Source organism: Hyperolius riggenbachi, chromosome 4 (assembly GCF_040937935.1).
Source record: "Hyperolius riggenbachi isolate aHypRig1 chromosome 4, aHypRig1.pri, whole genome shotgun sequence".
Classification (NCBI taxonomy): Eukaryota; Metazoa; Chordata; class Amphibia; order Anura; family Hyperoliidae; genus Hyperolius; species Hyperolius riggenbachi.
Window position 1 is genome coordinate 95,279,573 of NC_090649.1, and position 15,343 is coordinate 95,294,915.

The 15,343-nt window shown below is 46.7% G+C and overlaps 1 protein-coding gene across 2 annotated transcripts in view; it reads left to right on the forward strand.

Moving 5' to 3' along the window:
• Nucleotides 1–15,343, forward strand: part of MBOAT2 (membrane bound O-acyltransferase domain containing 2) — a 271,358-nt gene that overhangs the window by 198,974 nt on the left and 57,041 nt on the right. For both annotated transcript variants that reach the window (XM_068280328.1, XM_068280329.1), the window contains exon 6: nucleotides 5,106–5,160. In XM_068280328.1, the coding sequence (XP_068136429.1) occupies nucleotides 5,106–5,160 (55 nt within the window). The remainder of the gene's footprint in view (nucleotides 1–5,105; nucleotides 5,161–15,343) is intronic.

The following is a 15,343-nucleotide window of genomic DNA, read 5'->3' on the forward strand; positions in this document are numbered from 1 at the left end:
CGGTGCTGCTTATCAGCCGCTTTATTCCCCGCTATTGTCCGCCCACGGGGATCGAGCGAAAAAGCAAGGAGGATCCGACCTAAACAATTTCAGGCCTGTGGCCCTGACATCCGTGGTTATGAAGACCTTTGAAAGAGTTGTCCTGTCCCTCCTCAAACACACCACATTGGACCGACTGGATCCACTCTAGTTTGCGTACAGAACAAACAGTTCCACCGATGATGCCATCAATATGTGCCTGGAGTTTATCACGGATCACCTGGACAGGCCAGACTCGTATGCCAGAGTCCTTCTCCTGGACTTCAGTTCGGCCTTTAATACAATTTGCCCCCGCATCCTGCAGGACAATCTCACGGAACTCAATGTCCACCCAACTCTCCGCCTTTGGATTACAGACTTTCTCTCAAACAGGTCCCAGGTTGTCAAACTGGGCGAGATCACCTCCAGTCCCAGAGTGACCAACATAGGAGCCCCCCAGGGCTGTGTCCTGTCACCATTCCTGTTCTCTCTTTACACCAACAACTGCACTTCCACTGTTAACTCTGTCAAAGTCATCAAATTTGCGGACGACACTACAATTGTTGGCCTGGTCAGCAAGGGCGATGAGCAGGCCTACCGACAGGAGGTAGACAGAGTCTGCAATTGGTGCAGAGAGAATAGGCTAGTCCTAAACACAACCAAAACCGTTGAGATGGTCATTGACTTCAGGAAACATGCCACTAACCCACCCCCAATCTATATCGACGGAACTGAAGTTGCAAGGGTATCTAGTGTCCGCCTCCTGGGCACAACCATCTCTGATGACCTGACCTGGAGGGCAAACACCATCTCAACTCAGAAGAAGGCGCAGCAAAGACTCTTCTTTCTACGCCAACTAAAGAAGTTTGGCATGGCCCAGGAACTTCTGAGATCCTTCTACTCCGCCACCATTGAGTCGGTCCTTTGCTCGTCCATCCTGGTCTGGTACGCTAGCTCCTCCGCCAGCGACAGATACAAAATACAGAGGGTCATCAGCTCAGCGGAGAGAACAATTGGGAAACCTCTACCCCCCTTAGATCTCATCCACAACACTAGACTGCTCTCCAGAGCAATGAAAATCGCTGGCGACCTCTCCCACCCAGGTCACAGCCTCTTTAGGCAAATCGGCCCGGAGGTTCCGGTCCATCTCATCCAGGACTACAAGACGCAGGAACACTTTTTTTCCCCACGGCCGTTAGACTCTTGAACTCTGCCCTCTCCACAAACCCTTCCCCCCATAGCCGCCTACAGACTGTCATCTGACCGTGTTGCTGCTGCCCTGATCACTGTTCTTGCTATAGTGTGCATTAGTACTACTCTTTACCTTCTGTAACATGTTGCTGACTCTGTAAACTTGTGTTGTCTTACCAATGTCATGTTACATTTACTGTGCCATATCTCCGTGCCAAATCCAATTCCGGGCACGGTCCAGCCGTGCTTGGCGAAATAAAGAGATTCTGATTCTGATCTATCCGGCGGGTCATCGGACCTGTCGGATATTACCAATCGAGCCATCAGCGGCTCGATTGATAAGGAAGAATCGGCGCACTATCTATCACATCTGTGTGTGTGTTTAGAGAACATAAGAAGTGAACATCACAGAGAAAACATATTTAGGATGGCCAGACATTGAACCATTTTTATGATCAGTTTCTGGACGATTTGATCCCTTTTGATTTAATCTGCTGGTCATCTATTGCCCCAGAGTATCTGATCAATTTCGCTTTTGGGCAGTTTTTTGATCTGAAACCCTGATCTGTCATATTTGAAAATCTCGATCGATGCTTGATGGATTTCTACAGAAATCAATTAAAATTGAGTTTGCTTCATGGAGTAGGGATTGAATGCTATTTGATCGATCGCCGACCACTCCAATTTGCATGATTTTTCTGGACAGCAGACTTATTTCCCACAGAAGTCTGTGGTAGAAATGCATCTGGATAGTGGCTGGATAGTGTACTGGTTAAAGAGGTTCTTTAGCGCTTTATAAAAACAAAAACTGTCACTTACAGGGGGCTTCTACCGGCCCCCTGCAGATATCTTGTCCCACGCCATCACTGAAGAATCCTCTGTTCCCCGCCACGGGTCATATCCAATTATTCGTCTAACTAGACTGTCACTGCGGCTGCGCACGTCCTCGCTACCGCTTGTTTCTCCGGGAGCTTACTACGCAGGCGCAGTATGAGAAAACTTTGTACTCCACCATCTTTTTATGGTGTTGGTTATCTTTGAGAGCAGAGAGGAAGTTCTGAGTTCAGGTCGGCTTTAAGGTCTCTGCCTCTGACACAGGAGACCAGGGTTCAAATCTTGGCTCTTCCTGTTCAGTAAGCCAGCACCTATTCAGTGAGGAGACCTTGAACAAGACTCCCTAACACTGCTACTGCCTATAGAGCGCGCTAGTGGCTGCAGCCCTGGTGCTTTGAGTCTGCCAGGAGAAAAGTGCGATATAAATGTTCTGTGTCTTGTCTCTAACCGGACCACAGTGCGCCATCAGAGCGGACACTGCACTGTCTGCTTTTGTTGGACATTGGCTATCTGCTCCTATGTAAACCGAGCATTAGAGAAGTTAAGCACTTTGACAGCATTTTCTTATATCTAATAACGATTGTGATAGGTATTTATTTTTTCTTATACCTTTTAAGCAGCTTTCATGTAACGTAACCTGTGTGGCTTGAGTCATTTGGCAGTTAGTAGTGAAAGAAAGTTTGCCGAGGTGTATTTCTGTATGATGGGAGGTGTGGCCTCATTCGGTGCATGTAGCATGTTCTGACCTGAGGCAACGTTAATGGCATCGTGTGATCCTGCAGGGAGCTTTCTCTTCCCACCATTCAATCCAGGTGGCTGTGCATTGGTAGCAGAATAAGTGTTTGGTAACAGCAAAACAAGCTGCCGGCAGCCGGCCATGTGGTCTGGCCCTGAATAGGTTTACAGATATTCACTGGGGTGTGATACTCTGCGTGGATCTTACATGTGCTGGCAGCAGTTACAGGTTATCTCTGTACACATCCAATCTGTGTTTACAGAGTTAGTCTAAGCAGGTCTCATCATTCACTTGTATGTGAAAGCTGATTATAGGAAGAAGTTTCTTTACTGAATCCCTAAAATAGTGCTCTTTGTATTTAATAAAGCTATTTCTGGAAGTATTCTATATAAACTATAAAGCTATATCTGGAAGTATTCCAGGTATTTAAAAAAAAAAAAAAAAAAAAAAAAAAAAAGCATTTTTCTCTCCTACTATTCAGTGACTTTTGCATACAATATGGTTGTACATAATCTGTCCTATTATCCCTCTGTTTGCACAAAGGACCCTATTACTAAGAGCTGGTTCACATTGGAGGCGATTGCTCTGCCCTTGCTGATTGGCTAAGCACTAGAGCAGTGTCACCCTATGAGGATGTTCCCACAGCCACGGTTTGATTTTTCTAAAATTGAAAATCTTGGTACATGTAGCATTTTCTTTCAGAATGATTCAACTTAACCCTTTAGCAGGTAATTTATTTAGAGGCTGGCAAGTGCCAATTTTAGCACATTTTTTTATTTGTTCTTTTTCATTGCTTCTGATTAGTACTGCTGTGATATGTATTTATGGCCACTTGTCACTAGGGGGCAGTGTGAGACAATAACAGAGGACTTATGCTTTTAGTTTCTATATATTCTGCTAATAGAGAGAGATCAAAGCATTCTAAGAATTTAAAGCACAAATTCTGCTGGCGGAGGTCAAAAGCAGCGCACTTATCTCAAACGAGAACTCTATTGAAGCTGCTAATGGGTTAAGGCAATGTGTGAAAAAAGCAAATTACTTCATTATAAAATCGCTCAGAAAATTAATTTTCAAAATTGCAATCGCTAAGCGCATAGTGATTGCATTTTGCAGTGTGAACTAAGCCTAACGAATAATATAGACGTCAGGTACTTTAAAAGCCTAACCGTATATACTTGAGTATAAGCCGAGTTTTTGGGACCAAAAAAATGTTCCAAAAGTGGGGGTCTCTGCTTATACTCGAGTCGTTAACTCGAGTAGTGCCGGCTGTACCTCCTATGGAGCTGCGTGTTGTGTTATCCTGTGTGCTGTGTTAACTTTTGCTGTCCTCCCTCTCCCCGCCCGCTGGAACTGTGCTGTCTTGGGCTGTGCTGTCTCTCCCCTCTCTGGAGCGGTGTGAGATTGTATTACCCAGAATTTGCAGAGTCCTCACTCCAGGATTCATATTCAGCCTCCTCTGTCTATCTGGGTCTCTATGATCCCCAGCAATCTCTATGATCTCCAGCAGTGGAGCATAAATATGTGGCGTCCGCGTCATCTAGATGAGACAGACAGAGGTGGCGAAGATGACTCCTGGAGTGAGGACTCTTCAAATGCTGGGTAATACAATGTCACACCGCTCCAGCTTGGGGCTACATGCTTGCAGGAGCGCACAGACGAATACAGCGCTCCGGCAGGCGACAGCTGAACACGTGGCTGGGGGGGGGGGTACATGCCGACACAGACAACTTTACACCAGTCCAGCAGGGGGACGGTCTGCTGGTGAAACCGCATGCAGCTCCGGGGGAGAGGATAGTGGGGAGACAGCACAGCCTAAAATGCAACACACGCAGCTGGGGGGGAGGGCGTTCAGCACAGCCTAAAATGCAATGCACACAGCTCCAGCAGGGGGGGAGAGGGACACAGCTGCACATGTCGCACACAGCTTTGGCAGCGGGGACACAGCTGCACATGTCACACATGTTCATATGCAGGGGGGATGCAAGTTATTGAATTTAAATGCAGGGGGATGCAAGTTATTGAATTTAAATGCCGGGGGGGATGCAAGTTATTGAATTTAAATGCCGGGGGGGATGCAAGTTATTGAATTTAAATGCAGGGGGGATGCAAGTTATTGAATATATATTGATATACAGTAGGTGCTGCACTTCCTACCCTCGGCCTATACTCGGGTATATCATTTTTCCCTGTTTTTTTAGGTAAAAGTTGGGGGGTCGGCTTATACTCGAGTCGGCTTATACTCGAGTGTATACGGTAATAATCATTTTTGTTTTGTTTTTTTAGTTTATTGAAAACATTTATTTATATTTTCTTTCCTTCCTTACAGGAATATTTTGTAAAGAAAAAACTCTGACACCATCTCAAAGAAATCTGGCTGTTAGGTAAGACTGTTAGTTTGATTTTCTTGGAATGCAAAAAGTTTTAAATCAGGACGATACCATTTATTGGCTAACTTAGATGGTCGTTTTTGTAATATGAGAAAGTGTTTTAACATCCCTGGCAGTATGATTCCTTCCTGATTTTAGGGTCTAAAAGCGGTGCAATTTTTTCATGTGCTTTTAGACCCTAAAAAGGCAAGAAAAAAATAATACCACCAGACAGTGGTGTAGCTAAGGAGCTGTGGGCCCCGTTGCAATTTTTACAATGGTACCCCCCAAGCACTCTATGCATAACAATTGATACGGTGCGCCAAAACCTGCCAATGGCAACTACAGTGTCAGAGGTGCAAGAAGGGAATAGGGAGCAGTTTGTTAATGATTATCACGATTCAAAGTATCTATAGAAGTGATTATGAGCACAGGACCAATAGAGAGCTAATACTGTAGTTTAGGGAGGCCCTCTGGCCCAAGGGCTTCGAAGCAGTCGCTACCTCTGCACCCCCTATTGCTACGCCCCTCTCACCAGAGAGTCTGGAGCAGCCCCTGCACTTACCTCCCTGGCATCCAGCACTGCAGTTCTCCCTCTGTCCTCCGAGTGGCACTGTAACCCTATAGTGAGATTGCCGGCTGTCATCATGACGACAGTCTGTGATCTCACCAGGGAGTTGCAGGGCGTCTTGCTCACCCGGGAGGCGAGTGAAATCGCCTGCAGCGCGCAATGCTCTGCATGGACCTCCCGGTGGCTACCAGGAGTGCAACTCAGGGTTACCGCTCTGAGCTGCGGTTTTCCACCCCTAGTGTAGCTCGTGGTTACCGCTAAGGAGGTTAATACAAGATGTTCTTGGAGTACATACTGTATATACAACACAGTCGCCAGAATCCGGCAATGGTGGAGATTGCTAGTTGCTTGAGCAGCCGGACAAAATAGCACAAACCTCCCCCATTAAATACTTACCAAGCCTCCAGCGATGTCTAGCAGTCTTCCTGTACCTCCTTGAGGGCTCTGAGTGGCTTCCCCCTGTGCACAAAAAGCGGAGCGTCACCTGCTTCTGTGCATGGGTGCCGGAAGCTGCTAGGAGCCCATGAGGAGGTACAGGAAGGCTGCTAGACGTCGCTCGAGGCTCGGTAAGCAGTGTTCTCCCCAGGCTCTTTAAGCCGGGTGCTCCACCCGGCTAGTTTTGATGGGCAACCGGCTGTCATCGGCTCACCTCCTCCTATGCTATAAGCAGAGTTGTGCACAGAAGCACCAGCCCTGCATTCTCTCATATTGTCCCGCCCGGCTACTATTTCATGCCACCCAGCTGGAAAATTTTTTCGGGGGGAACACTGGGTAAGTATTTTACAGCCTGCCAGCACCTCCAAAAAGCCTCCACAAAAAGATCTTTTTTTTTTCTTAACCCAGCTCAGTGTAAAGGGGCCCATACACTGGTCAGTTTCAGCCTTCGATCGATCAATTCGATAGCCGATCGATCTGCGGCCCATTTCGGAAAATCTAGGTCGATCTGCTGCTGGCAGCAGATATATAACCTATAGAGTTGCATTGGATCTAATGGTTCAATAAAGTATTTAGATCTATTTCACTTGGAAATCTATTGGAAATCTGTTACTAGTGTGTGGCACACATCAGATTCCTATCAGATTCGACTTGACAGGCATCTGACAGAAATCTATCTGATGGTCGAATCTGCTGAAAATCTATAGGTGTACGGCCACCTTTAAGGTAGCCATACACTGGTCGATTTGCCATTAGATCGACCAGCTGACAGATCCCTATCTGATCGAATCTGATCAGAGAGGGATCGTATGGCTGCCTTTACTGCAAACAGATTGTGAATCGGTTTCAACCTGAAATCGATCACAATCTGTTGAGCTGCTCCTGCCGCCTGCCCCCCCCCCCCCCCCCCCGTATACATTACCTGAAGCTGGCTCCGGGTCCTCTTCTCCGCGCTGCACCGCATCCCAGCACCCCGCACTGCATCCCAGTGTACACTGTGTCACTCCGTGACCAGGAAGTTCAAATAGTGCGCCCTCTATCTGAACTTCCTGGTCACTGCAGTGACACAGGAAGTTAATGTATGCTGGGATGGAAGCAGGAACAGAATGGTGCAGCGCGGAGAAGATGCCCGGGAGCCAGCGTCAGGTAATGTATACCTGATCGGCCGCCGCTAGCGACGCGCTCCCTACCCGCGGGCGATCGACGGTATTTTTCCGCACGGCGCGATCGACGGACCGATCCGATTTTGGGAGGAAATCGGATCGGCGGGTGCGTTTAGCGCGAACGATTGGCAGCAGATTCGATCCCAGTGATCGAATCTGCTGTCGAAACGGCCGCAAATCGGGCCAGTGTATGGCCAGCTTTAGTTTACTGCGTATTTTACAGATAACGGTCCCCCTCCCCAGGAAACATCACATTCTTATTCTGGGAATACACGGTTCGCTTTTGAGGTGATTAGATGGTTAGATAGAACAGTTCTGACATGTCCGATCTCCCGTTCGATCGTCTTGCCGCTCGATTCCTGATAGAGGTGAATGGAGAAGGATGAGAAAAACAAGCGGAAAATAAGAGAATCGGGCAGCAAAATCGATCAAGCGGAGAATCTCGTGTATGCCCACCATTACATCACTGTGTTACATTTTCAAAGTAAGGAGGTGGGGAGGAGCAGGAGGTTAATTACTTTTCAGTCAGTTTATTTATCTTATGTGAAATAGCATATTTCTGTAATTTGCGTTTTACACTAAGCTTGTTACTGTAGCTAACAAAAAAAATCCTTCCCACAATCCTGTTGGCAATGACTAGTTCAGCAAAGGCACACAGACCAGGTAAAAAAAAAATGGACACAGAGGGACTTATTTTGGGGGCACTGGCCATTTTTTATTTGTGGATGTTCCAATCCCCTTTAAGAGGCTGTTGAAGCCGGTTTCATTCAGTGAAAAAGCAGCTGAATTCTGTACAACTGGATATCATTACTAGAACAGGTTAGAGTTGGTTTTCATACCTCCCAATTTTTAGGGATGGAAAAGAAAGACACTTTTAAATGATACCAGAGCTGAATAAAACTGTCGAAATGGGGGAAGCAGGCAAATACTGTCACCTGCGCAATAAAACCCGACTTCGGTGACCCGCAAGAGGATCCCTGGGAGCTTTTAGGTAAGATAAAGGGGGGCAGAGAGGAAAACGGGGAGCAGTGGGCATCAGTACAGGCAGGGCCGAGGCAGAGGCTGGAGAGGCTCCAGCCTCAGGGCGCAGTGTTGGAGGGGGTGCACAATTCATTCAGCTGTCATTCCCAATTGTGTTTGAAGCAGAAAGAAATAAGAAAAGGGGATACATGGCAGTGACTGCAAGCCAGCTAACTAGAGATTAAGGTGTTGGGGGCCCTGGGGCACCTATTAGTCTAATAGCAATCAGTGTGTGACGGCTGGGTAGCAGGGATGGGGGGGCGCACTTTGGTGTCTCAGCCTTGGGTGCTGAAGGACCTTGTCCCGGCTCTGAGTACAGGTGACAGCATATGCCTGCTCCTCCCATTTCTCTAGGTCTATTCGGCTCTGGTATCCTTTAAGAACACATTACATGGTACTCATGTTTCTAGTTGTGCAGAGTTGCAGACCATTAAAAAAAATTGGTAAATTGCAAATTTGTTGTGTTTATAAATGTTTACAATGATTTCCATAAATAAAAACATTTAAAAATGTAGAAAACGCCCCCAAAAAAAAATGTGAAAAAAAATGCAAAACCCAGAAAAAAATGTGAAAAAAAACAGTCCGAAATTCTCTTGGATAACTGGGAAGGCACCTTTATTCAATTCACATTTTCTGTAAGTGAATTTTTATGCAAATTTTCCAATGCTTTTAGCGTAATTGAAAATCCTTAGATGGGAAATGGATGCGTGGTGCGAAAATATGCAGCAATGGAATATATGATGAATTGTATGTACAGTAGTATGGATAAGGAATAGAACATTGGTAGCAAAGAACATAGTCTCATATTGTTTTCAAGTTCAGGAAAAGTTTAAAAAACAAAACTTCAGTTATCTATGCACAAGAGCTTCTCAGTCCTGTTTTCTGAAGCACTTTAAAGCTGCCTAACACCGATAGGCGGCTGCAGGTCGTAAGTGGTTTTACATGGAAACGGCCGCTTGTTCGAGCGGCCTTTCCATGTCAGTTCACGGTGTCTCCGTGAACAGCCTGCGAGCCTCCGATCGCGGCTCGCAGGCTAAATGTAAACACGCGGGGAAGAAATCCGTAAAGGAGATCGGCGATCCCCGGCCTCTGATTGGCCAGGGATCACCGGCATCTGATAGGCTGAAGCCGATCAGAGGCGGTGCAGGACGGATCGCCATCCTGTGCCGCCCAGAGAGAGGAGGGGAGGGAGGGAAAGATAGGGAGGCTGGGAATCGCTGCGGAGGGGGGCTTTGAGGCGACCCCCCCCGCTAAACACATACAGCCGGCGGCGATCAGACCCCCCCCAGCAGGACATCCCCCTAGTGGGGAAAAAAAGGGGGAAGTCTGATCGCCCTGCGTGCCTGCTGATCTGTGCTGTGCTGTGGGCTGGAGAGCCCACGCAGCACAGATTTCTGAAATATAGCCCAGTCCTTAAGTGGTTAAATGACAGAGTGGGGTTTCTAAACTGCAAATATTAGAGAATAATGCAATGTTATAAAATGTTATAAAATAAAAGCTATGTAACTGAAAATAAATGAGACCCTTTTCTTTGCTACTAATGTTCTATTCATTATCTATACTATATACAATTCATTATATCATTATAATTTTTTTTTTGCTTCAGGTGTGCTTTAATAACTATAAATTACAGAATGGTTTGTCTTGCCCTGATATGTTCTATCACATTTTCATGGCTGTTTTTAGCCCTCCTGTCGAGTTGAATTCTTCCAGCAGTTTTCCTGCACATCCATCTGCACTGCCGCTGCCTGTGACTATGCTTCGCTGCACATCGTGATGCCTTTGTCTGGGCGGCCTCATGTTACGTATTGGCATTGAGCAGCGAGTGAGAAGCAGCTGAGTTTACTGAATGGAAGTCAGAGAGCCAAAAGCTCGCTGTAGTCCTAGTCCTTGGCTCCGGCTTATTGTGCATTCTGAGCAATGGCTGCTCAAAGCTGCTGCACAGATTCCATGAGGACGTCACAGATACGCTCAATAAAACAGAATCCTGAAAAGGTTCCAGCGTTCGCTGCAGGTTCCTTGTAAACCAACTACCTGCAATATGTTAGCTGGCATAAAATAAAGTGAATTCTGGACACAGGCATTCTACTTGGACTAGTTCGTACAATTCACGCAGTTGGTGGAACACAGCCCTTATGCCTAAACGTTTGAAATGCAATTTGGCACTTTCATAGGCGTGCCAACTAAGAGTATTTATCAGAATCAGAATCGTTTATTCCCCAAGCATGACTGGGTCATGCCCGAAATTGGGTTTGGCACAATACATAGCTCAGAGGTGCAGGAGGTCAAAGAAGATACCGTTTACAGGGCTACAGTAAAACAGTGATCGGGAAAGGCATAATACATACATACACACTATAACGTCAGCAGCACAAAAAAACATAGCGAACACAATAGGCTCTCCCGAAAGTGGCACGAGAAAACATATGATCAGTTCAGTTCAATTATCGTTGTCCGTTTGGCAGGTTGCCCGAGACCATTACTCTAGTCAAGACTCAGCAGGTGGTGGAGCGCTGATGGCGGGTGGAAAAATGTGGAGGGAGTTCAGGAGGTTAACAGCCGAAGGGAAAAAAGAGTTCCTATGTCTGGTGGTCTTGGTGGATATGACCCGCAGCCGCCTGCCCAGAGGTAGTGGGCTGAAGAAGCAGTGACCTGGGTGAGAAGGGTCACTTGCAATCTTCAGTGCCCTTTTGCGCAGTCTTGTGTTGTACAAGTGGGCAAGGGACTCCCGATGATCCTCTCTGCCGACCCGATGACCCTCTGTAGTTTGTGCCTGTCGCTGGCGTTGGCGCCCGCGTACCAGACCAGGATTGAGGAGCAGAGGATTGATTCGATTGTGGCAGTATAGAAACATGTCAGAATCTCCTGGGCCATGCCAAACTTCCTAAGCTGCCGGAGGAAGTAAAGTCTCTGCTGGGCCTTCCTCTGAGTGGCAGTAATGTTGGGCCTCCAGTTGAGGTCACATGCGATGGTAGTGCCCAGGAGGCGCGCGCAGGACACTCTAGCCACTTCTGTACCGTCGATGTAGATTGGGGGAGGCGTATACTATACTAGCACACCCAAGCCCATTTAAAAACAGGCTCTAGGGCAGGGGTCTCAAACTTGCGGCCTGCGGGCCATTTGCAGCCCTCGATGCAATATTTTGTGGCCCTCGCCAGCAAAAGCTTCCTTATAGTTCGCTTCAGTGCTCCCAAGTAATCCGCCGCATCCCGGCCGCTAAACGAGGGCTGCAGAGCCCCCAAATCGACCGGGGGGCAATCCCCCGGCATTTCCTGGAAGGGGCACAGCTTTCAGCTTCAGCTCTGCCCCTCCAAACGTCATTCGCCGAACGGATCGCCGCCTCTCCCCGCCCCTCTCTGTGAAGGAAGAGTGAGAGGGGTGGGCAGAGGCGGCGATGCGCCGCGATTGTGAAATTCCTTATGCGGCCCAGCCTCATCCTGTCGTTTGCCTTCTGCGGCCCCCAGGTAAATTGAGTTTGAGACCCCTGCTCTAGGGTCTGTGTTTCTCGCCACCGCCCGCCGCATGTATTGTGCACGCGCACCCGTGTACACATGCGTGCACCCGCTCACACGTCCGCCCGCCCGGCTCCCTGGCCCCGTCCCTGTCCTCCTGTCTCTGTGTAGCTGGGTCCGTGCTGCGCACATTCGCAGTAGCAAAAAGCACGGACCCAGCTACACAGGGACAGCGTGACGCAGGGACACGGGTTTTATTATAGAGGATTGTGTTGGATTACAGCTTTGATTTTAATAACCCTTTAGCAGCCAATTTATTTAGAGGCTTGCAAGTGCTCCAGGACAATTTATTTTGGCACATTTTTTTTTATTTCTTATTTGTTACATTTCCTTGCTTCTAATTAATACTGCTGTAATGTGTATTTACGGCCAATTGTCACTAGGGGACAGTGTGAGACAATAACAGAGGGCTTCTGCTTTCAGTTTCTGTTTTCTGCTCAGTAGAGAGAGATCAAAGCATTCTAAGAATTTACAGCACAAGTTCTGCCAACTGAAGTCAAAAGCAGCGCACTTACCTCAGACGAGAAAACTCTTATTGAAGTTGCTAATGGGTTAATAAAATGATTTATATTAACTCTTCATAAACTAATTTGTAATTTTATTGTTATTTTTCCTTTGGAAAATTTAAAGAAAATCTTTGTCAAACTTGAAACTGTGCCTATTAACCATTATAGCCGCACGGACAAGACTCTTATGTCCACGGCTGCTGCAGCTATAGCCACAGAGATGCGCGAGAGTCCCGTTCCGTGCACTGTGCTGGCTGCCCCGTGTGATTGTGCACACTCCCGATGGCCCCCACAGCAGAAGGGATTGGCTGAAGGGGGTGCATGTCCCCTGAGCCAATCCGTGTCTGCATACGGAGAATGATTGCAATTACACTCCGTATCAGCAATCATTCTCTATTGCCGAATACAAGAAGTCATTGACTTCCTGTAAGGCTACCATGCATGCGCACGTGCTCCCCGTTCTGCAGCACCATTGGTCAAAGGGTCCGTGTGATCCCTTGACCCCTGTGTCTGCAGTGATTGGCCCAAGGGATCATGTGATCCCTTGTCCAATCAGTGTCCTCCAATCCCTCAATTATCACTCCTAGGGCCCTTTTCCACTATGAAATGCGATCGCGATTCAAATCGCGATCGCAATCGCGTTTCATTTTCCACCATGCGATTGCGATTGAGCTACTATACTCATTATAGTCCAGCTCAATCGCATACAAAACGCGGCAGGACGACGATTGCGCTTTGACCAAAATCGCATCGCAATCGGATCGCACTAATGGAAATTGCTGCTGCAGTTTCCATTAGTTTAATGTACCTTGCGATTTGCGATCAGAAGCAAATTGCAAATCGCAGGCTAGTGGAAAAAGGCTCTTACTGCTAAGTACTAGTGATTATTAATTTAAAAAAAAGTTTTAAAAATGTATAAAATAAAAAAGTTCTCCTAGCAGTTATTGCTACGGCACAATAAAAAGAAGAAAAACGCATTACAGAAAAAAATACACCCTCATTTCCAAATCAAATATGATCCCCATATATTGCACTAGGGACATAGTGCAATATAGGGACATAATTTAAAGTGGATCCGAGATAAACTTTACTCATTGAATAATTGTGTTCCTTTCATATAGTTTATAGGGCATTCCTCAAGCCAAATAATTTTTTTTTGTTTTAATACTCTAATTCCCTATAAACAAGCCACGCCCACAGCTCCTTTTGTGCCTTGGCACTGTAGCAAGGGCTTATGGGAGCTCAGTCTAGGCAGGAGGAGGAGGAGGTTACTAGCTATTGATTTCAGAGGCAGCGGGGAGGAGGAGAGAGGACTGAATTTACACACAGGCAAGCTGATAGCATTTCCAGTCCTCAGCTTGTGACAATGTGACAAACAGAACATGGCTGCCCTCATTGTATCACAGGAATAAATAATCATAAACTTTTGAAGCGGTTTGCCGCTAGATATGCTATCTAAACTTTAGATAGGATATATAGACAAGTTACTTGTTATAGTTAGTTTTTCATCTCAGATCCGCTTTAAATGTTGGGATTACCAGGACAAATGGGCAAATAAAATGTGTGGGTGTTATTTTAAAACCATAGTGGATAGAGATGGCTCGAACCTCCGATTTTCGGTTCGTGAACCTCGAACTCGAACTTCTGAAAAAGTTTTCGAACCGCAATAGACTTCAATGGGCAGGCGAACTTGAAAAACTACAAACACTGTTTCTGGCCACAAAAGTGATAGAAAAGATGTTTCAAGGAGTCTAACACCTGGAGGGGGGCATGGCGCAGTGGGATACATGCCAAAAGTCGCAGGGAAAATTACGGATTTGACGCACAGCAAGGTTATAATCCCTAAAAGGCAGAAATCACATTGCATTGCTAAATTGGAGGCCTAACGTGTTTGAAAACATCTTGCGTGTGTATACATGGATCAGCAGTTAGTGTAAGTAGTGAACTGCTTCACACTGACAGTCCAAACTCACTGTGTAACGCACTGCAAACAGCTGTTTGTGAAGTGATGGCCGTGCTGGACTGGTGCGCACGATGGCGAGAGTGCTCCGATGTCCATGCCTCATTCATTTTGATAAAGGTGAGGTACTGAACGCTTTTTTTGACCTGACTGCTGGTGGTATAATGCAATGCGCAGCTACACAGGTGCAGTTAAGGTATGCAATGACTGCTGCTATAATAAAGTTGTGCAGTCACACAGGTACAGATAAAAGGTATGCACTGACTGGTGGTGGTATTGTATAATACAAAGTGCAGACACACAGAGGCAGTGAAAGGTATGCACTGAATGTGCTGGGCCTGGCACAGTACAGCAATTGGCAATGGCCAGCTGCGACAGACAGGGCTGTATTTGGAGTGTCTTTCTCTCACTAATACAGCAGCACACAGAGTGAAACATGGCCGAAGCGGGGGGGGCGCTCCAGGAGGGATTGCAGCCCGATTGGTTGCCATGTGTCTGCTGACTGTGGTGTAGAGGGTCAAAGTTTAGCCCAATGATGTAGTATCAGCTTGTGACAATGTGACAAACAGAACATGGCTGCCCTCATTGTATCACAGGAATAAATAATCATAAACTTTTGAAGCTGTTTGCCGCTAGATATGCTATCTAAACTTTAGATAGGGTATATAGACAAGTTACTTGTTATAGTTAGTTTTCCATCTCGCTAAGTGTTCGTGGTTCACAGCAAACTCGAACCAGCTAAGTTTGTGCGAACAAGTTCTCCGGCGAACCGTTCGGGCCATCTCTAATAGTGGATGGAACGGAGAAATAGTGTATTTTTTGTTTTATCTATATTTTTCCCTTTTAAAATTCATAGAGCATAACATACCTATAAAAAATATCACCTCCTCCAGATCGCTGATTGGGAGTGAACACTCATATGAACTCTCCTGGTAATGGGAGTGCGAACGGCGAGACGTGTGGTCCGGGATTGCGCAACTCAGCTAAGTCACCGACTTTAACGGGGTTGACAGTGGCCCAACAGAGGGGAT